This window comes from Leptosomus discolor, chromosome 18, assembly GCF_034619465.1.
Source record: "Leptosomus discolor isolate bLepDis1 chromosome 18, bLepDis1.hap2, whole genome shotgun sequence".
Classification (NCBI taxonomy): domain Eukaryota; kingdom Metazoa; phylum Chordata; class Aves; order Leptosomiformes; family Leptosomidae; genus Leptosomus; species Leptosomus discolor.
Genome location: NC_141408.1, coordinates 15,026,092 through 15,052,289, shown reverse-complemented (window position 1 = coordinate 15,052,289; position 26,198 = coordinate 15,026,092). Strand labels below are relative to the sequence as shown.

Here is a 26,198-nt window from a genome sequence, read left to right as displayed (position 1 = left end):
AAATTAATAATTTATAAATTATTCTTTAATCATTTACTCTTCTCCAACTTCTCAAATATTTTGACAGGAAAAAGTTCTACAAAATACCATTCACTGGTACAAATACTGTACAAACACGTCTGAGCTGCTATTTTGACAAACTACTGAAGGAGGCTGTGTTAACAAAAAGGAACGCAGCGTAGGGCAATAGTTTCCTTATCCCCGAGACGGCATGCGTGTCAACCCACAGCACAGAAACGGAAGGTATAATAAAACCTTAGATCTATTAACCTTCACAACAGATAGGTCTTTATTGTTAGCACACTGTGATATCTTTTTTTTTTTAATACACTCTAGATCCATTGAAGCATTACTAAAAAGAGTTTTGTACTGTCTACTTGCAGTAGAATCACTTCCTCTAATGCACTGGAGTTAATGGTTCCTTCCCTTTAACGTAATGGCCAAAGACAACTGGCAGCACAGGTTTTACCCTCTTTCTAAACCAGTCAAGCCTTCTGAAGACAGCTATTCAATCTGTCCACTCACAAACTGCCTAGAGGCACCTCTTTCCAGCTTCAGAAACTGCACATGCAATCCATAAACTGAAGTCAGGAAATTTTTATAAGGAAACTGGGAGGATGTCTCTGCTAGCACTGAGATAGACACAACATTTCTTACAACAAGGATTTAGCTATTTTCCCTACCCAAGTCCTCAAAATTCACCTGTGAGGCATCACTTTCTAAACCCTGTATTTGTCCGACAAGGCAAATACGTAACATTCTGTTCAGTGATGAATATTTGCTTTCAGCCATAACTTTTTATACAAGTAAATCCACCAGATCTCTACTTACCTTCTTTTGTAATCTTATAACAGATGTCCATTTTTTTTCCAGAAGTCCAGCATACTTCTTATCTAACTCTTCATTCTGAGGAGAAGTATTTAAATAAATTAATATATTCTAGTTCTAAAGCCTGTAAAGTGGCGACATAAATAGCTCATTTTAATAAAAATACCTTGACTATAGAAAGAGTAGTCAAAGTATTCAAAGAGTATTCAAGAAAAAGACGATACTCAGAAGCAACCACACTTTGAATTTTAATAGCTACAATTTCCACAGAAAAGAAGAAAACATTTTAAACCATGTCATTTTTAATTAAAAGCGCTGCAGCAATACAGATTAATGATGCTAGATTCTGCAAATAAAATCCAAGAACTGGGACTAAATGGTCATCTGTGCTGTTTTCTATCTCCATTACGTGAAAGCTTTTTAAGTGCTTTGCCCATCTGAGAACACTGTGTCATCTTTTGGTACAGGATTCCCCCCATCCCTCTGCCCAACGAACTCAGGAAAAACACAGCAGACAGCAGGCCCTGACTGCAAGGACCAAGCCACACAGAAGGGTAACGAGTTTCTCAGCCAGCCTCCTCTCATACCCACCAACCAGAGCACTAGGAACTAACGAACTCCTACCTTCAGAGCTCCGAGCGTGCTAGCACTGCCACTTGTGAGCACAGTGCACTTTTTCCTCTCGTGGAAGCACGAGTTTCACAGCTGGAGACAGCTTTCAGAGTAGGATCACATATACTCCATCTCACTTGAAAACCAGTTAGCCCAAACTACTCTGATTTTATTTTAACTTGGTTATAGCCAACCTCAAATCACCCCCATAACACTGCATTGTTTGGTGCTGCCTTCTCAAAGGCAAGCTTTAGGCCCATTCTCCCTGCATCTTTATACCTCAGCAGATGACCACACCTGCCCTACTGACCACCACCTCAGATACTGGAGAAATCAACACTCATTTCACAACTCTAATGAAAGTTTAATGAAGAATAATTTTCTTCCACTAAATATTTTTCTCTTTTGGGCTCTAAGGAACAGCAGAGGAGCAACGACAAACAGCTAATGTTATTGTAAAAGCTGCATTTTCTTTCCATGTACGAAATCACAATCTCATACAAGAATAATTCTAAATTAGATGGAGAATAACAAGGGCATGGGGAAAATAGCAATGCCATGGCTTACTCCATAAAAGCTCTGAGGACTGGCTACCTTGGTCAGAGACCAGATGTTAGCCTACAACTTCATGGGTGTTTGTAAAAGCTGGAGTTATCTGCAGGATTAATCAATACAAGAAATGAAATCCCTCTTTGTAGAGCCACACTTGAACCCTTCCAATTTACTGAAATAATTTCTGCCTTTAACATTTTTGTCATCATTTTAGGATAGCTCCCTCCAATTCTTGCAAGAAAGTCATGTGGAACTTCCAGCAACAGCATTTTCTATTTCCCTCAGGACCATCTAGCCTATTTAGACTGCCTTTCTAACCTTGGGAAGAGAAGACTTAATTAGGTTGATAGATAAGGCAGATACAGGAATGGTATTAGGATTTTCAATTATAAGCATGGTATTCCAATTTGTCATTTCTACTTATTTATTAGATGCTGGAAGCAGATTGTTAAGAAATTAAGTAAAACTTCAACAAAGCTTTTTGGAAAAAGAACAATGCAAGATTTACATTAGAGAAAATGCAAGGATTTATCAAAAGTCAGCACACAGAAGTTTACTAGTCGATCCAGCTGTATCCACAGAAACTTAAATTCAGATGAAATGCACATCTCCTGTGCTAGTAAGAGGCAAGTTTAAAAGTGATACCAAGAATCATCTGTCACAAAGGCAAATCACCAGAATTGAGCTGCAAGAAATGACTGGTCTAAGTCACTAGCATCCGTACAGCCTAACAAAACAAGAGTTGCTCACCAGACCTGGTCAGCTTATATTAACCAGTTTAGGCTTGCCCTCCTACTACACAGTTAACCAACTGGTACACCTCAGTTTCAGGCCATGATTTAAACACCGACCCAACTCCATTCACAAAACAGACTTCCACCATTTGCTCAGTATGATAAAGGGGAGGACAAAAGCAATCCTGTTAAGTCTTCCTGTTTCTTAGACATTACCATGTGAAGTCAGCCTCCAAAGCTGCACGGTCTTATATCATTTCAGATCTGGTTACAAGAGGAGACTCTTCAGTTTTCTAATTTTGGATTACAGAAAGTTTGTGTTTTTACACAAAATTCTGTCGTAAGAACAAGCACAGTTAAAAAACGAGTTACCGGGGGGGGGGGGGGGGGGGGCGTGGACACAACAGCAGGAAACAGAAATTAAATGTGTTAAAATTAAACACGTTTTCCTCAGTATTAAAACAGAATAGTTCAGGTCAGAAAGGACCTCTTGAGATCATTACATCCAAACCCCCGGCTCAAAGCAAGGACAGCTGGAGCGGACTGGCCAGGACTGTGTCCACTGAGGTTTTGAACAACCCGGGGACAGACACTCCACAACCTCTCTGGGCAGCCTGTTCCTGCACTCAACCACTCCGACGGTTAAAAAAAAAAAAAAAATTTGTATTATGTTTAGCTGGAATTACCTATGTTTTAATTTCTGCCCCCTGTCTCTTGTCCTGTCCCTAGCAGCACTGAGGACAGCCCAGCTCGGTCATCTTCACACCCTCCCATCACGTATTCCTAAACCAGGGTAAGGTCCCCCCAAGCCGGCTCCTCTCCAGGCCGAGCAGCGCCACGCAGCCTCTCCCCATACGAGAGGTGCTGCAGCCCTACATGGAGTTGCTGCTGTGAATCCAGTGACGGGCCAGGCCTTTTTTTTTTTTTAATACCATCTTCTATCACCTTTCTTACACATTCATGCTGCCTTTGTTGGCTTTGTTTCCTAGCACCTTTCACCTTGAAGTATCCAGGCCCTCTTAGGACTTGGGTCCTTAAAAGGCCATTACAGGAAAAACTCAGCATTATATTGGTGAGTGGTAGCTAGACACACACACACAAAAAACCAGAAATATGCCCAAGTCACCAGTTGAACACAAAGGTAAGAGTTTTGCTCAGAAATCACCAAGTCATCCAAAGATTATTTTTTAACTTTATGGGAAGGCCATAAGCCGTATGAGTTTATCACCTCCAGCTCTGAAACTGCACGAGCTAATGGGCAGATAATAGATACACGTGTTCAGAATGGATGCAAATGACAAAATTAGAAACTCTTTACTTAAAATACAGACGAAGAAAACTGCTTGAACTCACCACATCTAACTCGGCTTCCTTTTTAAAAACCGAATATGCCTCTTCATAGCCATTAGAACGAAGGTAATCTGCTATTGCTCGATTTCTATAAAAAAAACCCAAAGAACAGTATCTTCAGCCACAATTCTGAGGAAGAGTAGAAGAATTGGTTCAGATAATCGTGCTTTTTTATAAGTCTTCAACACAGTACAACAACTAGGATTACAGGTTTGTTAAAAGCCCAAACAAATTTTATAAATACGTTTGTCAAACAGATTTTGCTTCAATAGCAGGATACACGTTTTATGTTTGGTGAAGAGATTTTTTTTTTTCCTTTTAAGTTATCAAACATTGAAGTAGCATGAATGTACTTACCCATCATACATAAAACCCATACCAGATACAAAAGTGACAACCACATCTACATGTTACAGTTGTGGCTTTATCTTTGAAGGAAAACTGTTTTGGGTAGAACAGTCTAGGGTACAAAATTTTAGTTCAGTTAAGCTTGAATAAAATGCTCACTTCAAGAGAACAAGTCTTAGCTTTGCTTCTCAGAATGACGCTGTAACTTCTAGCTAGATTACACAAAGGGATACTGCCTCTGAAGAAAACGAACCATGCTTCAAATGTCCCATTATTCTTCAAAACATTCTGCATTTTGACACAAGACAATTACCAAATTAATCTGTCTTGAACCTCTCTCTCGAGATAGCATGCATTTGTTTTGGACCTACTCATAAAGTTTCAGGAGGATTCTAAGACTTCAGTAAGCAGTCAGCACCTTCTGTTTAAGGGAACAAGGCTAAGAAACCCTGCATTTTCAAAATTTACTTCAAATGGATAAATATTTTCAAGTTACACCACAAAGACGGTTTGCTTAAGAGAAGAAAGACCTTCTAAACCAACTTAAAGGTAAAGTTAAGGTCAGTTACTTTATCAGCCTCCAGAAGGAAGCCTAGTTCTGTTTTCTTATCACTGCTTTCTTGAGAAGAGGTAAGTGTGGGCATACATATATACACGGGCAGGGGGGCAGAGGACATACACATGCTACAATATTTAAGTAAACTGATAAGAGTTACTTTTAAAAAACAAATCAGAAGGTCATCTACACAAGGCATTCAAGAGAAAATTAATACTCTTTGGCAGCTGAAGAAAGAAGCAATAATGACTTTTTGCTTTGAAAAGAATTTGCCTTTCTTTTGAAAAGAACTTGCTTTTCACATGTAAGTTCTTCCTGTGGCTTTCATCACATTCTTCTCTCTTACCTTTCACATGTATTCAATCTCTCCTCAGACATTCAACTCTAAATATAACTCTGCATTCAAGCAGAAATTTCAAATTTCTCCCCATCAACAACGATGCTAAAACAAAATACTGCTGCCTCAGACCTCTAAAGTAAATCCTAGGTCTCTGATCATCTCCCATTTCCATTCATAACAGTTCATTACGTCCATCTCCCCATTAACACATGCACTCTTTGAAGTTTTTGCCACAAAAAAACACTTCAGAGAATTGTGAAAAAAAAAAATCATAATCCTGAATGTGTTTAAACCCCAGAGCTGCTCCAAATCTAATGAACAAACAGTTGTTAAAAAAAAATAAAAATCACAATTTGAAGATAGCTGCCACTCTACTTTCAGAATAGAGTAGTATACAGACCAACAAAGTCAATGCATCCTGCATTTAATAGAAAGGGGCTTGAATCACTGCTGGAAAAGTGAAAAAGCTGTATTAAAACAACTAAATATAGAGCTTACCATGGACAAGAGAGAAATCAAATGCTAAATTACACTTAGTCCACATTTTTAAAAGGAATATAAACCCAAACCACAAACTGTACGTATGTTTATGGAAGTGAGCATCATGTGAGACATTGCCATCCTGATGGCTACCCACCACCTGCCCTTTCATGATTTATTACACAAGAGAGAGCAAACTAAGGCATGGAACTTGACAGCCTGTTCCTAGCCTTAAAATCTGGAAAGAACACCTTACCTTAAATTGAATTAAGGTAGGGGTTTGGGGTTTTTTTTATTATTTTGGTTGTTGTCTTTTTTTTTCTTTAAATATACCCTCCATTTTAAATACAATTTAAGGAGCCAAAGAAAAGCTTGTAATCGCAATGTAGCACATTCTGATCAGATCCTTAACTCCATTCAGGAGTAAAATAGCAAAAAACCTGTCAGAATTTACTCAAGATGAAAGTAGAATTCACAAATCAATCTGGAGCATATACTGCAACGTGTTTGCTGCTCACTGTAACCCTTCCATAACTTCGTGATTGAAGGCAAAACAAGACAGATAATACATTACAGCAAATTGAAGAATCTTGGGTTTATGCCATTAATAACTTTTAAATTATGTTTTCACCATTTCACAATTCCACTATCAAATACCAGCGGTTGTATCAAGAGTAAGAGCACAGAGATCTAAACCATAACACATGGTACTTGATCAGCATGTGAGCAGGGTCACTCTGTAAAATCAATTTGCAAACAAAAGTTGATATTTAAAGTTTAATGAAAGTGTGACACAAACATAAAAATAACAATTCCTTACAGTTCATCTCGTTGCCTTTGTGACAGCACCATTGTGGCTGCGATGTCAGGTTAACGTGATTCAGCAGCAGCTGCCTCCTCGAGATCTAAAGTCCTAGGAACCCTGGATCCACAATTCAGTCTGCCAGAGTGGCTTAAATCAGAAGTATTTTTCCAGACGTGAAATCCAATAGGAAATCCGGAGGCATTCAACACAGAAGACTCAATCCATCTAAAAGGAAGAGGAAGAGACACCATTAATTTCCTTTGAATAAGCATTCAGTCACTCTGGACTGACATGAAGATTTCTGTACTCAGACCACAACACTGCTCTGGACAGAACAAACTTGACTGCAATTGTAAATGCCTTTTTTAATTTTTTTGCTAGTCTGCATTATGCCCTTATAGCCCATCTCCAACCCGGACCGAGTAGTCTGGGGGACTTGTACACTTACTCGCCCTCTTCCCACCATTACTCCTTCAAAAAACAGCGAGCTGAAGGAGATCTCTTCAGTCACAGCCCAGTTTAGTTTGTAGGCAACTCCATCGTACTTTCTTGTGACAAAAAGACCTTAGGCTCCCCTGTAACCAGCCTACTTTTTGCAGTCACCTCTCCTAGCAAAAAGCTATCCCGCAAAATCCTCCATCCTTACCCTACATCTTTTTATCTTCTGTAGATTTATCTCTTCAAACCAAATCCAGCCAGGTTCATTCAGCTAATTTCCAACACTCTAGGTATCAGCCAACGCTCTCCTACACCTTTCCAGGTTTAGGGGAGAGTTTAAGGAAAGAAGAGAACGTTCCAGAAAGGGGCTATGCAAGATCTACGGCACACCTCAGGCCATAACCAACGGCATCAAGGCACACTCAGTTCGTCACTGTAGCTCATTCCTGGCATTACACTGGATGGTTCTCTAGGGTTTACCCAAATAGCATCTTTGAAGACCACAGCTGTAATTCAGCATGTGAACTTTACAGGCAGATTACTAAAACAATTCTCTTAGACAAACTGCTTTTTCTGTGCTAGTAACACTCTCTGAAGAAGTTCTGAGGAACCATGTTCTAAATGACAAGACTTGCCACTTTCAGTCACGTGTTAACACAGTTTACCTACAGTTAATCTTTTATATCACCCATATTTGGGGTTTAGCAAATTTTTAAACAGATCTTCAATCTTATCAGAGCAGCACAATTGCTGTGGCACAGAGCTGCCACAAGCCTGTTACTTCAGCTGGATTCAGAGAGTGACTCAATCCCTACATATCTGACAACATAAGCTAATTCAGAATATAGCTGAAGTTTGATGTATTCAAGATAGTGTTCAAGTCGGTCAGAATTGTCCATTTCCTCCCCCCCATTTAACATCACCTTACCCAGTAACATGAACTTCAGCATTCTTCATGTACAATCTACTTCAACTGGACAGTTTCAATCTTTGCCAAGGCAACATCACCAAAATCCCTTTAGCAGCACTGCCTTTTGATTTCTGCACTGCAGGTACTCTTTTTGTAAGCAACATGATTACGAAAAATGCTGAAGATGGCATTTCTTGCATACCTGGCAAGAGTCTGTATATAACACATCATTTACTCAAGCCGTTCAGCAAGTTTGGCCAACTGGCTTTTAGCAACGAGATAAACGGAACATGACAATGCCCAAAGACTCAGGAGAGCGCAGCTGGGTTTGTAAACTTTCTACCAACTGCTGCAGGACACACGTGCTCCCACTGCCCCACCCTGACTGTTTCTCCCCTAGACACACAGGTACACAAGGTTCACTATAAAAGCTGGATAACAGTTTTGGTAAGGAGCCCATTTTAAACAAAAGCCTTTATTAATTTACAGAAAATAGTAAGCTTGTATCATTAATGTCTACTTATCCATCACAGGGGATCAGGAGCTTGTTTCTAAACCTATCTAGGCTCTGCTGTCTGCTTCAAAATAAGCTTAAGCTGCAAGTTGCTTGTATTTCACTCTGCCGGTGGATTTTCCATGTCAAATGCTGTACACCATAATACTGCACTGCAAGCCGTTTAGTACAGGAGCACTCTAAACAGGCAAGACATTATTTAATTAATTTTGCCTCTTCCCTAATAGCTCTTTCAGTACAATTCAGTTGAAAACTGATAGCACAGGCTGCATCCTTTCAGAGAATAGAAGCGAACGTTTCACTTGTTCTTGTCCCGGACCTCACCTCCTGACAGGTAAAGAGACAACTGCTTTTCCATAGATACTTCTATTGTACAGTGAACAAGATGCATCGCATATAAATTAATGGAAATTTAGCTAATATAAAAAAGCAAGGTATCGAAACGATCAGAAGAAGTGCCCTCTAGAGGGCAATGCTGCTATAAATTTAAGTATTGAAAAATCAAGGCTTATAATGGCTGAATCTCTGCACTTCACTACGAACATAGCAACACTTTCAGCAGCAATAAACACTGTGGAGACAAACAAAATAATCCACTACTTCACACACAGAGGAGCTGTTTGAAGCACTCCATAGCAGAACATAAAGATACAAACTTCCAAAATCTGCTTGGAGTACTACCATGGTAAAAATCACAGTATTAAAACCAGAAGGTGGTTTTTGTATTATGAACTACCACTACAGCGAAAGCCTTGGAAATCCAGCATTGGCGCAATAACTCCAGTAAAAAAATCACACTTGGGTATTTTGTCAATTTTGTCACTGCATCTAGGAAACATAACTATAGCACTTGCCTAAAACTAACACCAACTGTGTTTAGGCTATCTTTGACACATCATCCAGCTAGAAAAGCACTTTTCCCCCCTTAAATGTAATGTAACCCCAAACTTCCCTCCCTGTATCCCTAACACTTAGCAACACCTGGCCGGCTCCGTCCCTCTAACTATGAATTGTTATTCAGAAACAGATCTTAGCACTAGATGAATTTCAACAACTGCAGGGCAAAGCAGCTATTTCTGCTATTAGCAAATTCCCGCCGATTCACAGTAATTACCAATCAACACATCTACAGTATCATGCTTCTTTGAGAAGCGTCTGTTCCAAGCACCATCCTCAGTACTCCTGACCTCAACTACAACGGCACCTGAATATAAGGCAAACTATTTTTAGGGCAGTCTCCTTCATATACACCCTCTTACAAAAGGCAAAACAAAACAAAAAGAATGAAAACAAACAGAAAACACACACAAACAAACCACCCCACCCAAGCAAGAATGGCCAAATCCAGAAAGCCCCAAAGAACCCAACTTTAATTATACACCTGCGCCACTTTTAGAACAGAGAACGGATGAATACTGTCCCTGTGCATTGCCTGTTCTTCAGCCAGAGAAGGCTTGTGACATACCCAGCGCAGCGGAGCAGGACTAACCAGTCCTCCCCCACTGCCCATCAGCCAGCCTCAGTAATGAGAGGAAGCAAGCGCTCAGAGAGAACCCTTGGGGGAAAACACAAACACACAAAGAAACAACACCTGTTCGCTACATCTTGCCTGAAATCCATCATTTTTAATATCGGCAGCTTACGGTGAACAAGGGGGTGTCAAGACAGAGCTAGATCTTCTTTGAAAGAGGTCTTTGTATTAAAATTTTAATGCGCTCTGTATTAAGTACAAGAACAAAAAAAGACTCAAGTTAAATAGAGCCATCCATGGAGTTAACAGCTACTAATTAAAGGCAAAACAGGATGCGCCTTTTATTAATAGCCCCACTTATACTGCAAAAAGTTTGTTTCTAACTCAAGACCTATTTGACTCCATATCAATAGTCTGCACATAATAAAGCAGTGAGCGGCAAACCTCTGCACGTGTACGATCCTGCAACAGAAGTGGGCCACAAGTGTTTTCAGCCACATCAGGGGTCTTTACAAGCATTTCAAAACTGGGAGCTAGACCTGGCTGAAGGCATTAACACTGGAACTGGTATGGTATGAAATATTTGCCTCCTACTCCTCCCAGTATCTGCTGGTTTCTGGAATGTACAGGTACCTGGTGGGGAAGGGACACAAACATTACCCACTGCAGTTTAGGCAGGCTACTTCTTTATGAAACAACACAAACCATTTGAAAACTGTATGTAACATCCTCCTCGGCCCCATCAACAGTAGCATATCCTCAACAGCCAACCACATCTCATCTCAACTGCTAACTTCCACTTAGCTAAAGATCAGCTTTTATACTTAGGACTTGTAGAAATGTCTGAGTAATAAGGACAAAAGGTCTAATTCAACCCTTAAGTGCCTTAAGGCCTGAAGAGTGGCACACTAAAGCATAATTTTTATTTAAAAAAAAAAAAAGACAGCCAAGAAATCATCACAGGCCAGAATTTTTTCCCCCTACACAAGCTCCTAAAACATAGAGAACTATTGATAAAGAACAACAAAACAAATCAGGCAAAAAAACCACAGAAAAGCAGAAGAATCCTTCCTTGTAAGGGAAGGTGGAAACAGCACAGTACATGTTCTTCTGACCTTCTCATTTAAAAAAAAAAAAAAAGAAAATAAAAGAAAGGGGAAGACTCTCTCTCTTCACGTCTAAGAATCGTCTCCCACATTCCTAAACTGAGATTCAGAGATTCCTTAGCTTCACCACCTCCAGCCTTTTGCTGGAGCCAGCTGCACTCACCACAAGAGTCACCCACACTGCGCTGAGGACACATCTACTCCTACTGAAATTGCTCTGAGGCTCAGGGATTCTGCCTGGCATGCATTTAGCCACGGTCCCACCCTGACGGTGACTGAACACACACCTTCTGCAACTGGTTAGCATCAAGGCGCTCCGCTGAGTAACTTCACACTCCAAGTGGACATCACAGATCTGAGGTACAGGAACCACCCTCTTCCCGAGGGTGACTAAGACATCTAAACAATTCAAAAGACAGTTTCTTCTTCCAGATTTTAAACAGTGGGTCCTTACACTGATGTGTATCAGTGTGGTTCAAGTGTTCCCCAGATGACTGGAAAAGTTCACAGTAACTTGACAAGAGAGACCTGCTAACCGTTCACGAGAACAGCAAAAGGAGACAGGCTTGGCTGTACCTGTTAGCTCGGAGACAGCTCTATAGTAGGTATTCAAAGCACAACAGCTAAACAGATACAGCCAGAGCAGTGGGGAGGAGTCATTTTCAGGCAAGAGATCGTGAGAATTCCCCTCAGTTCACGATACCTCAGGCCAGTAAGTGATGAGCCTTGGCTCATAGGTGTTTCTACGATGGCATTCATACTTGCTTGAGGAGATATTTCAATATTATTTTCCGTAAGTATTCTCCAAATATACTTCAGAAACAGATTATGGAATCAAATTAGCCCTTCAGTATTTTAGTCTCAACCCGCCAAAACTACCTGTTCATTTACCTAAACTAGCAGTGAGCAAGAGCAAAGGCACTGGAATTTAATTCCTAAAACTGCCACTTCTTTACACATAAAAAATAAATTCAGTCTGTAAGTACCTTCTGATTTCATTATGGTTTTGCTTATCAGAGTACACTGGATGCTAAACAGTACTAAAATTTGGTTTGAATACATATATCCGGTAAAGACATGATGCCCTAAATTTGACATTTATCTTTCATCTATTTCAAACTGACCATCTTCTTTGCAAACCCACAATGAGACTAAACAGGAGTTTGCAAACACAGTTGAAGACAGAAGTTTTTTAAATCAAAACCAGCCTGCTTTCTTACTTTTAGCTACCAAAATAGTGTTTCTGGGCTTAACCCCTGACATACTGATTACTGCTGTTAATTACTGCACAGATACCCATAGATACCACAGCTCATCTGAATATTTTAGAGCAGGATGAAAGCTTTGTTATTTTTTCCTGTTTCTAAGCCCTTTTTTTTTTTTTGGCTATTGTTATGACTTAGTTTAGCAATTCTAGTAACTTGTTGCTACAGGTTTAATCAGAAGGTTTTATCTGTATGTGGCAGGGTACCATTCAGCTCTTTCAAAGTAACACATACACTGTACTGAGACATCGAAGCCATAAACATGGAGGTCAAAGAAAGCATTAGCTACTAGTTATCAACTCATGACATAAATTGTACCCTCAGTAAGATACTACATCAGTCCCTGCAAGGTATGAGTTCAGTCAGGGATTTAGCATCCCAGAAAGAACGAAGGCTTTTGTCCTTTAAACTGCCTTACAGGAACCACACCATGGGAAGGAACTACACTCGGTGCTTACCAGCTGCCAGCAAGCAACAATCAAGCTTATCAACCTCTCCACTAATGCTGCTGTCAACAGGCTGTTTCACATTAAGTTCTTACAGAGCCCTTCCAAATCCAACCGTTTTCATAAATGTATCCCAAGATACCAAACTCTGCCATCGCTGCCAACTGAATCCTCTTCCGCAGTGTTTGATCAGCAAGACCAGTTCAAGGTTCTCCATTATCTTTCCTTTGCTCCCACCAACCGTGTCAAAAATACTTCTTTGGGATCAACACCATCACCAAATCACTGAAATGGCTCAATTGACTAACAAGACCCATTTCTGCTCTTCAGAAAAAGTTACAGCAAAAATCACTCCCAATTGAGATATGATGCAGATAAACTGCAGTGTAGCAAGTTAAACAATTACATACTTTACTAGAAACAACATATACAGCAGTAAATGTAAAATACATAAACGGGAAATAACGGTGGTCAAACATCTTTTATTCTGGATGGAGGCTTGCTTTGCTAGACCCAGCTGAGCACACCACTGCAGCGTGAGCAAGACCCAATCTAACGTGCCTGCAGGAGGATCAGCGCTCTGCTTTCAGCGGGAACGACTGTGCTACACAGCAGAGCCATCTGTAGGGCTGCCATGCTGACTGGCAGTGCTTTGCTACCATAGCAATGGGGCGTAAGAAAATCTACACAAACATCAAGTGGTGACGTACAGACAGTGAGCAGAAAGCTATTCCGAGTTCATCATGAACCAGTATTCCTTGCAGACGTCTGTAAGTGCTAACCAGATTTTTAAAGTCACCTCAATAAAGCTGCCGAGAGTAATGCAGAACAAGATGTATGACATTATAAGGCCTTTACAAATTCCAGAGGTTCCATTTCACAGGCTTCTTTCACAGCTCGAGTGACTCTGATTACTTAAGCCAGGGCTCCAGTCATCAAGAAAATCCTCAACAGCACCACGATGAAAGATGGTCTCACCCACTGGAACTCCAGTCTCAAAACCTTTATCATCCTGATAATGCAAGTCCTCAAGCCTACAGAATCATTTGCTTAGTAGCTACTACAAAACCCAGCCAATCAGCCTTAATACGTTCTTAAGCACTTTTCCCACCTCCCAGAATTTTCAAAGGCACATTCATCCCTCCTGTATTTATGTTTTCTCTCCTAACTGTTACAATTTTTATGAGTTAAGCCAAGAAAATCAGTTTCAACATCATTCCTTGGTTCATAACATCCACAGCAAACAGTTAAATACACCAGCACCACTCCAAGTTCACCCTGCTGCTGTCTAGCAACCTAACAACCACTGCTGATCAATCTGCTACTGCAGAGCTTGGAATATATGTCCATGGCTCCTCCAGGAACTTAAAAATAAATTAATTACATTTCTGCAGTTTTAATGACCGTTGCTTAGGCTCCATAAACAGTCTTCCTCACAAAAACCCAAGCTATGTACACCCAACATCAGAAGATAGATGGCATAAATTACAGAGCAGATGTATCGGCAGAGACAGAATACACCAGCCCCATGCAACTCTGAAAGCTTAGCAAAGAGCTGTGCACTGCTGAGCTTTAGTGACAGTAAATTTTTGCCTTTTTTTTTTTTTTTGCAGAATCCTAATACCTTAAAAACCTCAACTACAAGTCCATTTGTTTTCTAAGTATTATTATGACAAAATCATGTATTTAATAATATTCTACAAGAATGTGTCTTTGAAGGAGAGAAAAGCTGAGGTCACACCCTCAGACTGTCAGGGGAGGCAGGCCTCATAGCAAGCACTTGGGTGTTAAAAAGGCACACAAGCCTTTACAAACTCAAGGAACACACAGTTGGGTTCACATTATGAAATCAGTTAGAGTTTTAGATTGCTCACATTTAGCTTCAAATGTAAATCTTAATTCGCGATCATTTAAAATTCCCACACCCTGTGCAAAACTCAAACCAGTCTTGAGTGTCCAGCTACGTGCTATCAACTTTCAAGTGGTTTCTCTAACACATTCTACTGTTCTTAGATGTTTTACCCGAGAGAAAACTCCTTAGGTTTTCTTCCGAGTCTTTTAACGTATCCAAAGTCCTAGTTCAGTTAGCTTCCTCTCTTCAGGTAATTTTTCAATCCCAGTGACAGGCAAGTCACCTACAAAGTGGGAGCAGAGACCAGAGCCACCAAAACCACCAACTGAGCTGATATAATCAGAATTAAATTCCACAATTGTTTAAAGTCAAGATGATCCATCTATGCATTAATAAAGCAGAAACCCTTGCCTTATCCCTTGCTACACGGCTGGCACATTAGATCCTCACAAAGTTTTTCAACAGTGTCTCTTGTTTCACAGCATACTAACAAGACAACTTGAAGTGGTTATTTGTGAGTATTTGCAGGCAACTAGGGCATCAGTCCTTCATATGAGAACTAGATTAAATTGTTCTCTTACACCTCTAGATTATACTGCTAAATAATAGCAAGTATATAAGAACACTGCCTTTTAACCTAGACTAAATTTTAATTGTCTGATTTTGTTTTAAACCCAGTAAGCAAAAAGCTGCTTTATCAAACTCAAGCCACAGAACAGCAGAATTCTTCCCACAAATGTGCTCTAGAAACTGATTCCACAGAAGCTGCCACTTAAATACAAATCTAATTAAAAGTGACATAATATCCATACTTCTTGGGTATAACTACTATGACCTGAAAAGGTTTCTCAGAAATCCATCTCCATCTGTTGATAGGACAGAAAACCAGTTACAAGTAAAATAAAACATCCAGCTCCTTTCCCCGCTTCACGCACCCCCAGTTACAGCAGAACAACACATGCACTGCACACAAGAGAACAGCCACACAGTTCATCATACAGTGCAGCAAACACACCTTAGCCTAGAAAACGTTAGATTTCATCACCTGCTAAGCTGGCAGGGATGAAGCAAAGAATACAGGCAAGCTACTCATTCATAAGGCGGGCTAGTCTCTTTTGCACTTTTCAGCCTACGTCAGTAAAGCTAGCTGGAGGATTATGATTATGTGAGCTCCAACAACTATCTTATTTTGGAAAAACAAACCAAAAAGCAGATCTGATCAGAATTACAACCCTGAGCCTTATTTTTAATTCACATGTTTAGTAAGCCTGTTATTCTACAATTAAGCGAAGTCTGAAAACGCCCATAGGTCTTAAACACAAATGCTTCACCAAGTACATCAGTATAGCATTACACATAATATAGTATCTTCTGCAGAGTTTGCTCACATTTTGCAGTAATTTACCAAAAATATTTTCCATTTCAGTTCATTTAAAGGTTTATCAAAGCAAATCTATTTTTAACACCAAAAACTGAAAAGTCCTATGCCTGTTTTCTTATCTATTTCACCTACTTTTACAGGTTAACTGAATTGACTTTGCTAAAAACCTGATACTGCAGTTTACTTCTGAAAGTAATTCAACAATAAATCCGTGGGGCACTAGAAAGTAACCTATAGCAAATCAGATATAGCGCCTATGTTCTGAAGACTCAGAACGCAGACTGTAATTACATGTGAAAATAAAGCTAAGAAATGTCATCAAGATGCTACAAAACAGGAGCAAGTTAATTACTCTATACTGCAGTTCCCTAAATAAAGATATTTCTGTCCTAATTACAGATGTGCATTTTGAAACTAACTTACATGCCCATCTACTCTTTCCATATTATTTCAAGTTATCATCAGGAATTAACAGACCACTGACAGTCACCATCTACCCTCAGGATTGCAAAACAAAAAAAGACATTTTTGGTTTTGTTACCTTCCCAGGCACCAAAACCATGTGACTTTGATACATTTGGACCAAATTTGCAAGGAAAATATTTTTGGGGGAAGTCTTTAAATCATTTCAATCTTGACATTTATCCTCCCTCTATGACTTCAGTTTTGCAATTCTTACGGAAGCACGATACAATTAACTCACTACATATCATTTTAGTGCCTTTAAGCGTCTTCCAGGTCAGAGCTCAAGTTTGTAGTCTGCACGTAGACTTTGGCAGAAAACAAGTAATAAATCCTTGTTCCAGCCTGCCTGTTCAGTTCTGCATGAAAATGCAGGTAAATTTAACTACCAATAAATGAATAACCTAGAAAAAAAAAGCAGGCTGCAGTAGAGAAGAAATCTTTAAAACGTGTGAAAAAATTTTGGACCTAGAGCTCGCTCTGCTGTTGTTCAGTATGTTGTGATAGTGATATGACAGCAAGGAATTATTTCAAAAAATAAGTTTCAGATTCATATTAACTCCCACTGGGTTTTCATTGAACTTCACTGGAAACCTGAATGACTTACTGGTCAGACTTGGGTTAGTGCAACTGGGGCGGGGGCAGGAAGGAGGAGCAGAGTTAGTGCTACAGGGGACTAAAGCATTACAAGCTGCTACTCTCCACTGAGTTGGAGAAACGCACAGTGCACATCATGGTTTATCTGGATGACTTCAGCAGGGTATTTTTGAAAATCATCTTTGCTAGGCCACACAACGCAAACACACTTTGTGACAGCAACTGGAGAACGCTGTAGGCAAGCTACTTTCTCTTAGCCACCATGGGAAGAGCGCAGGTACTCAGAGCTGCTTCTTACGGTTGGTCAGCAGTCATGCCCTGGATTGGAACTCTATTCTTTTCCGGTCTTCCCTCGATATGTCTCCTGCTTGAAGAATTAAGCAGTAGACTTAGAACTGTAAAGGAAGTCACAGGACTATATCAGAATATAAGTATTTCAATTATTAAACTGCTTGTTATATTGGAAATGTGATGTCAAAAAAAATGATTGATCATTCATTGAATTTATGTACGAAAAACAGTTTGAAGGAAACCTGAAAGAACACCCATGTTAAAGCTTTAGAAACATTACAAGGTTAAAACCACAAAAACAACCAAACAAAAATTCAGGCAGAACTTCCACTCTTCAAATGATGAGAACATTGTTAGTCCTTTAGCCATTTTCAAAGCTTGTTGACCAAAAACAGCTTGACAAGAGAAAAAAAAAAAAAAGAACGTCAAAAGAACATCGTAATTGTCATACATACATCTTATTCTATTACAGGGAACAGAGTTTAATCTTTCATGACACCAGTACCAAGCGTAATGAAATCAGGGTGTTCTTGTTGGAGGTGTCTCATCTTTCTTACGACCCACCTTCACCTACACCACTGCCTCTACAGCAGATCTGAAGTTGTGGGAACCAGTCCCTAAGAAATGCCTGCCTGCCTCTTCTCAGCACCCCTTCGCAGAGCCCCCACATCTCCCATCTATCTGCACACACAGGAACTCTCCTGCTGGAGCGGCTGCTGCTCGCCCTGGAAGAAGGTCCCTCATCTAAGCCAAGAGAGCAGGAGACAAACCCAGAATTACTCCTTTACTGCTGAAATGGCAAACACTGTCCCATGCAGAACCGATGTCAGAGAGCACAACACAGGGCCAAGACAGAGCAGGCACCAGACCACATCATTCACAGCCATCTTGGTTCTCATTTTGTTGATGTACAAATTTGTGACTGTGATATTCTGCCGTACTGGAAATTACCAACCATTAGAACTCATCCCAGCCTTATTAGTGTGACAAAAAACATGAAAAAGATAAATTCCAAGTTTGTTGGAATAGTGTTAGCTATCCACAAGATTTCATTACAAAAAACGGCATGCACGATGTTGGAACTTCAACCCCATCCTCACTGCCTGCTGCGGATGAACACTAGGGTCAGAGCTCCTCTGTTGAGCTTCCCCCAATCTAGTTTGTGCTTGCTGCCTACAAATCCAGCTGAGCGAGAACCAAAAACTTCTACCATCACCGATTTAACAGACACCATCTGTTTCAAAATACATGCACACACTCACATTAATGACATCATCCTCCTAATAGACTGTAAAGACACTAGCATTTAAATACACCCAACTGTTTATCCGGTCTTTTTCTTCACCCCAAAAAACAGGTGAATCAAGCACAAGACAAAGCGCCAACATTCTTCCACAAGGAACCAAACAGCCACTTATCCACAGGTAAACAGGCTAGATGTTTCTAACTGATTTCCCTCTGGTCTTAAAGCAGGATAAACGTAACACCTTTGCTTTAGCACTAAGCTACCTCCATGCAGAAAAACAAGGCGGAGACAATCTGCAGGGGGCGGGGGGAGAGACTTGCCTAATTGAACTGAAAGAACTTCAGATTCGTGGAGCACAATAGGGCCCATTAACATTGACCCAGGAGGGAAGGACAAATGAGCAGTGGCCTTCGTGACTGAGGTATCGCAGATGTAAACCAGTACAGCATCGCACCATGAAACCTGTTACCTTTAGCCCTGCCTCGAAGGAGGCACGCCAGCTGACTCACCAGCAAGCACCGGAGAGCAAGAGGTGCTTCAGAAAAGCCGATCTAGAACTCACTCAACAGGGACCTATTTAACAATGGATCCGAGAAAATTACAGGACAGACATTTGCTGCAGCACCACCTATAAACCTCAACCATGACGGATTGTCCCGTAACTGGAAATACCTTTTCAAGGCTGCAGCAACTAGTTAACCGGGTAAAAATATCAGGTAAGTCTTCCAAAATCAATGGAAGCACAACCATTAAGGTGTATTTATTACACCTATTTAATCACAATCCTTATCCAAAAGTCCATAAGCAGCCAAGTCAAACCGCTGGGCTCTCTCAGAAGCAGCAGCACTAAGGAGGAAATGGCTAAAGTACTTCTAAATCTATTAACTAACAAGTACTTTGAATTCATAATGTTGATTTTTTTATATCGTTACGCATGCATCAGTGCTCTTGATACTGCTTAGTACCACAATGCTGTGCACACACGATTTGCTTGGAAGAGGACTGTATGTTTCTAGTACCGATGAAATGGATCACAGCACACACTGACTTTGTAAGTAACATTCTTCTTTGAAATTTCCTTAACACTACTTGCCAGCATGAAGTAATAGGATAGGTGGCTGCCATGACAGTGAACTAAAGGCAAGACAGCCTAAGTCACACCTATCTAATTCCCCAATGAGTGTAAAAAAAGAAGAAAAAAGAATGAGCTTTTAAACATGCTTAATGAGACAAGCACTGCCTCATTCAAGTCCTGTCTCAGTGAGTATTAAGAAAAGGCCCTTCTTTAAACAACTAAGATAATATCCAAGTTAGACAGACACATTTGTTGGGGCTAACTTGCAGTACCTAGCTGTTTGCCAGGTTAAAACTAGAACTAAATTATTGATCAGATAAAAATAGTGGTTCTTTTGAATGTTTCCAATATGTAATACTCATCAGTGGGTCTCAAAACAGGGTAGGAATGAGGAAAAGCATTGTTCTAAAATAACTGTAACAAGAAACTGGACATTTAACTCAACCTAAGCTCAGAGCACCACAATGAAGCTGACATAACAGCTCAAATCACACCACTGCACTTCCAGTAAGGACATAAGCCTTCCATGCAGAAGACGACCATGTGCACACTCCTGCTAACTCGGACAGCATGTATAGTATGAATTCCGAAGAAATAACTTTATGTACTTGAAAACTAGTTTTACACAGGTCAGGATTATGTTAGGTGTAAATGCCTATTTTTAAAAACATAAACTGAGGTGTAACCTCCTCTGTCAGGCAGATCAAAAGACAAAGCCACATCACCCATTAATAAACACCTATGCTCCCAACACCCAAAAGCCACGTGAGGAGCCCCATTCCCCTTGTGTGCGGTAACGAAGCAGCTCCTGAGAAAGCCATTCAACCCAGGCGAGCCTCAATCCACTGAATACATTTTTAGTAGTCAGATTGTTCTGCCAATGATATTTAAGCTCTTCTCAGAAGGAGAAAAAGGAGACCAGTTGTAACTTCATTAATTGATCTGCATGCATAGACAGTATGTAACTTACTACTTCTCTACAATAAACCTCAAACAAGAAACCCAGAACCACTTTGATTAACACACATGGCTGATACTTGGGAAGTACCTTCCATTGCCATCCCATATTACACGTTATAGGCTGGAAACTCACACACTGTATGAAATCTGAAATTATTATTTATTAATTACTGATTTTTATGGTCCTCTTGATCTCCTAAATTTAGGCCTAAGCAGTTCTTATTTCCAGGCTGACAAGTATTTCAGTGTTCACGGCCATTTCAGCAGCCCTCCCACAGTCTTTGCCTTTAGTTTAGAAAACAGGCCTGAAGTTCACATAAGTAGGGGAAAGCTGACTGAAACAAAACTATTGAAAAGCTGCTCCCCTTTGTACCACAGTGATTTCAGCCACTCTAGTTCATGAACACCAGAAGGGTATAAATAAACTTGGTAACAAACACAGTATATTTCTGAGCTATAGAGGGGCAGGAGTTTTCCACCTAGTTTGCCCAGAATATTTTACAAGAGGGTACAAACGTATTATAATTAGCCCTCATGGAAGCTGGTTATAGAGTTCTTGAGGAAAGACAAGGTTGGAGTGTTGGGAAAGACAGTCAACAGATGCTAACGCAATGGCGGTCCCATTGATAGCAGCTGGATAGACAAAATACAAACTGAACACTCAAGGCTGGGTGGAGCACAGGGAGGAGTACAGGCAGAAGAGTCAGCAATACCCGCAAGACAGACCTTGCACACTCAGAAAGGTAAGTATTAATGCCTTTTTCTTTTCCAGGACAGAAATTAACAAGTTACTCCTGGACAGAAAGTAACCGCCATCACTTCAAGTTATAAGGAGGCAAGTGTTTTACCGGATTCTTCACTGCTCTTAGCCTGGATACGTTCTTAGACACAGGCACTTATTTAGAGAACACATCCATTGAATCCTGTAACATCTACTCTAAGTGAATGAACTACATCTTATAAAAAAGCCACTACCCTTTAAATTTAGCCTTAGGCAAATTAAAACCAAACACAGCCTCATCTGTGGCCATCTATCCCCAAAAACTGGACTCCAGAATGGAGACAGACCCAAGAAAAACCAAAACCCCAACCTGCTTCAGAATCATTCCAGTTCAGTGCTGGACTTGCTCCCACCAACACTGAATTCAGGTGGGAATGCCACAAGCCACATCTGGAGCAGGAGAGCAGTTCTACAAGCTGCCCTTCCTGGGTGCTTCAGCTGATCCCTATTGTATCCCCAAACCCTTTGTTCCAATGCCTTTCCTACACAACTTTAAGTCTAAGCATTGGTATTACCCCCGTGATGCAGCAGCACCCCAGTGATGTCTTACAGAGCCATATTGTTCAAAAGGGCTTCCAAAATCTGGAGATGTTATTTCAGACGAACTCGGCACATGAAGAAGGGTAATGCAATTAAGTCTGCATACCTATAGGAGTTACTCTACTGTGGTCACCAGAGAAAGGAGGGATTGTCTTGTCTTGTGTGTCCACCCATAACCCAGCCTAACCAAGAAGTTACATGAACAAATAATAGCACCAAGAAACAATACAGGGGCTTGTCTGTATTTCAGAGAATCCTGTGTGTACAATATCCATGCAAAAATTATAATTCTTATCTAAAGCGTAAATGAAATCAATTCAACAAGTGAATACCTAAGTCGTTAAATTGAAATGGTTATCAGACAAAAAAATTTCAGCTTTGCAACAGTGACTGGTCACTTCTCACTGTCAGACAAATCAAGATCCACCCTGCAGAAAAATAAGCCTCAAAACAGAATGCGAGATTTGTTTCATTTCAGAAGGTTCCTGCACCATTAGATTCTTCCCTAAAGAAGAGACTTCATTGTTACGGCAATTAGTATTCCTCCACCCCAGCGAAAGAAAAAAAAAAAAAAAAAAGCTATGAAAGGGTAATCTAGCCATTTCGCAGCTTTGCCTCCTTACTCCACCCAGTCTCTTCTCTGCTCAATGGCTGCACACAGCATCCATAAACATGGTAATATCAAAAGAAACACACAAAAATGAGATCCCTGAGAACAAGCTAGAAATCTGCAATAAATCCTTCTGTTTAAAAATATTTTCTTTGTTTAGTTCCCTAACGTTATTTTCCGATTTAACAAAATGACTCTAAGGGCAAATAACATTTTGATAGACCCTCCCTCTTCTGAAAAACCAAACGAATTCTGAAAAACCAAACGAATGCTGCACAATCATTTACAAAATGATCATCACTGAATGTAAGTTCTTTAAGCCCCATCTCCTAATACTATAAACAATACTGTCATAAGAATATACACTTAAAAGAATCTCCACATAAATACTTAACTCAGCCAGGTCAATATGCCCAAACATTTATTTACAGTAAAATGGTGTTTATTAAAGATTTTTAATATACCTTAGGTTAACCTCCCACCATCCCCTGGTTAGGTAATTCATTATGAATTGACTTGACCTGCAACAACCAAGCCCTTTGCTGCAGCACTATCAGCAAGGAAATTTTGCCAGTGATACTATGGCAAAGAAAGGGAAGGTGTCACATTATTATTGGTATTAAAGGTCAAGTTTAATTGCATCCACCTTAATCAAGAAAAACAAAATGTCTCACACCCACGGAACTGAGTAAACCCTAAACTTTTTAAGGGAGGCACCACTCCCACCCCCCAACTTCCATCAAAAGCCCTGCCTGCGTATAACCTCCTGCTGAAACAAAACCTCAAGAGTAGCAAATAGAGCATTTTAGCAAACCCGATTGCTATTAAAAGGTTTCCAAGGGAAGTCTGTGCGACTGTAGACACCCAGGCAGCGATATGACCCCAAGAAGGAGAGATTAGACCTCCCTCCCCCGTTTTTACTGCAGCTGGTTCTGAAGGTCTGAGCCACCTCCTATCAACGCTCTCCCTGCTAGATCACTGCAGGAAAACAGGATGGATGTGAAACAAATTCTTAAAATAACACCTACTCCTTTCCCCTGTATTATCAACTCTCGTTTTGTTTTCCGTGCTGCGGCCGACTCTGGAGATCTGGGCCATCTCCTGACAAACGCCTGCCTTGTCCTCGGAGAGGACGGGGGAAGAGGAGAACAGGAGGGAGCCCTCCAGGAGGAAATCGGGGAAGGGATGCTCGGTATCCTCTCCGGCACACATACACCGGCCTCCTCGCCCCAGACTATTTTTTTTAATCATTATTCGCGTCTGGCCCATCGCCTCCTCCTCGGCATCTTGCTAAGTCACCAGAAGAAATTAAGCGGCCTAAGGGAGGGGGGGGGGCGGGGAGGGAGGACACGCTGGCCAGGAGACCCGGAGCCCGCGGCAGGGGCTCCGCTCCCCCGCACCCCACCCCGCTCCCTTGTCTGGCCCACTCCTCCCCCGCGCCCTGTTTTCCTGCTAAGTCACCGGCAGCGAGGGCAGCGCTGGAGCCCGGGCAAGGGCCAGCGGGGAGGGGAGGGAGCCGCGCCCGGCGGCCCCCACCCCACCCTGCCGGGGCGCGGGGACCGTCCCCCGCCTCGCCTCGCCTCGCCTCCCTCCCTCCCGCCCCGCCGCCCTGCCTCCCCCGCCTCCTCCCGGGCTCCCTCCTCACCAACGGGCGCGGCCGCCATTTTGAGAGCGAGCTGGAGAGAAGGAGGGAGGGGGCAGGAGAGGGAGCGGAGGGCGGGGAGCAGGAGAGGCGAGGAGAGGAGGGGGAAGAGGCGAGGAGAGCCCCGCCGGCCGCACGGCCCGCCGGGCCCCGCCGCCGGCCGGGACAGCCTCCCGCGGCGGGCGACGGCGGCCGGGGGAGGGGAGGCAGGCAGGGAGGGAGGGGAGGCGCGGCCCCGGCCTTACCCGAGCCGCCGCCGGCGCCGCCGCTTCACTCTGCTCTGTGGGGCCGGCGCCGCCCGCCTCTCCCATTCACCGGTGCGGCGGGGCGGGGCGCGGAGGAGGGGGGTCCGGGGGGGTCCCGGGGGCTCTCGCCGCTCGCACCGCTCCGCTCCGCGCTCTGTCAGTGGCGCCCCGGCCGCCAGGAGGGAGGGAGGGAGCGGCGCGGCCCGCCGCGCCACTGCGCATGTGCGCGGCGGGGGCGGGGACAGCCGCCGGCCACCATCTTGGGAGGCTGAGGCGCAGGGCGCGTGTCCCGGCCTGCCCCGCGCCGCCCGCCTCCCGGCCTGCCCCGCGCGCGGCCCGCTGCGGCCTGCGGGGCCGGGCTGGCGGCGGCACCGGGGCCCGTCGGCCCCGAACCCGACCCCGACCTGGAGCAAGGCGTTGTAGCTCCTTGTACGTGTCCCTTCCCAGGCGCCTGCGGCCCCCACGCTCCGGCTGCTGCGGCTACCTGCTGCCCTGTCACCCCCCCCCCCCATCCTTGATACTGCCGTTCTTCTCTTCATCAGCATCGCACTGGTGATGAAGCTGCGTTAGTGGTGCCTGTAAATGGCAAAGAAAACCCTGCAAATACCAGTGAAGAGACTTAAAGCCACTGGAGGGGCTGGGAAGAGAAAGAAAAGGCAGAGTGAATGCACAGTTACCTGTGTGGTGTAGCTTGGAGGGTGCTTCGTGGGCTGCTCGCGTCAGCACTGCTCGCACGAGGTGAAGCGCCCGGGGCCTGCGCTGTGCCGTGCGAGGCGAGGGCGGGAACAGCGAGACGGGGCCCTGCGGCGCGGTGCGGCTTTCTGCCCCGGTTCGCCGCTAAGGTGCCGGTGCCGGCTTTGTTCTAACCCAACTGCGGCAGCTGCCAGGAGTCCTCGAGCGGAGTTCTGCTGCTCCTCGCTGCGGGCTGTTGCGTTTGGTCTCGCCACATACATACGCTGCTATGGCGTGTTTTGGCTCGTGTGGAATCTGCTCCTGAGACAGCGCTATTTTTGGTGACTAACGTTGTCCCACAGACCTAGAGTTACAGACTTGAAAGAGGCATGAATATCATTTGTGACTGTTACCTCTGTACGGCCGGAGATCCAGGAACTTGCCGTGTTCCCCTGCGTCCTGCTAGTGCATGTTCACAGTATCAGTAGGGAAAAAACCCCATGCTTTATACTTGGAAGAGAATGTTTTTGTAATCTTCTACAAACCCCGCTTAGTTAAATCTCAAAATACCCTTGGTTTAATATATCAGTGTTCCTAATGGTAAACTGAGGCATAAGACCACTGATCATTTAATCCACGTGCTCACAAGAAGTGTCTGACAGAAGAGAGTCCTGGAGAAATGGGCTGCCTCCTCCCTCAATGGCCATTTTACAAACGTAGTCAAGCAACTGCATGTATCAGAAGCCAGATTTTCCCCTCAGTTTTGGATTTTGCAACCCTTGTGGTCTTCAGCAGTTTGAGGATCAGTGGCAGCAGTCCTTCCCCAGGTGCTCTGCAGACCACACTGCTCGGTAAGTGCCGGGGAGGAGCTGGCAGTGGACCCAACCACTGTAACTGCTCAATCGCAGTAAATCCAGAAGCAAAACAGAAAGAGCCCCGCTGTTACAGGAAACAGTGACATGTGTCACTATCAAAGACTGGTGACCAAAGTCACCTCTAATGTTGGCAGGCGTGACAGCATAATACAGTGTGTAACGTGGCCATAAAGTTTTCCGAAATGCTGATTTGAGGAAATAAGTAATTCCACAT

General features: G+C 42.6%; 1 protein-coding gene across 1 annotated transcript in view; it reads right to left on the bottom strand.

The window, feature by feature from the left end:
- The window catches only part of PAFAH1B1 (platelet activating factor acetylhydrolase 1b regulatory subunit 1), a 34,806-nt gene extending 10,340 nt beyond the window's left edge, over nt 1-24,466 (bottom strand). Inside the window, exons 1-4 of the mRNA XM_086475196.1 lie at nt 24,438-24,466; nt 6,621-6,830; nt 4,080-4,164; nt 832-906 (exon numbers count right to left, since the gene is read on the bottom strand). Coding sequence (XP_086331322.1) covers nt 832-906; nt 4,080-4,164; nt 6,621-6,652 — 192 coding nt within the window. The 5' untranslated portion in view covers nt 6,653-6,830; nt 24,438-24,466. The remainder of the gene's footprint in view (nt 1-831; nt 907-4,079; nt 4,165-6,620; nt 6,831-24,437) is intronic.
- Between the last annotated feature and the right edge of the window lie 1,732 nt (nt 24,467-26,198).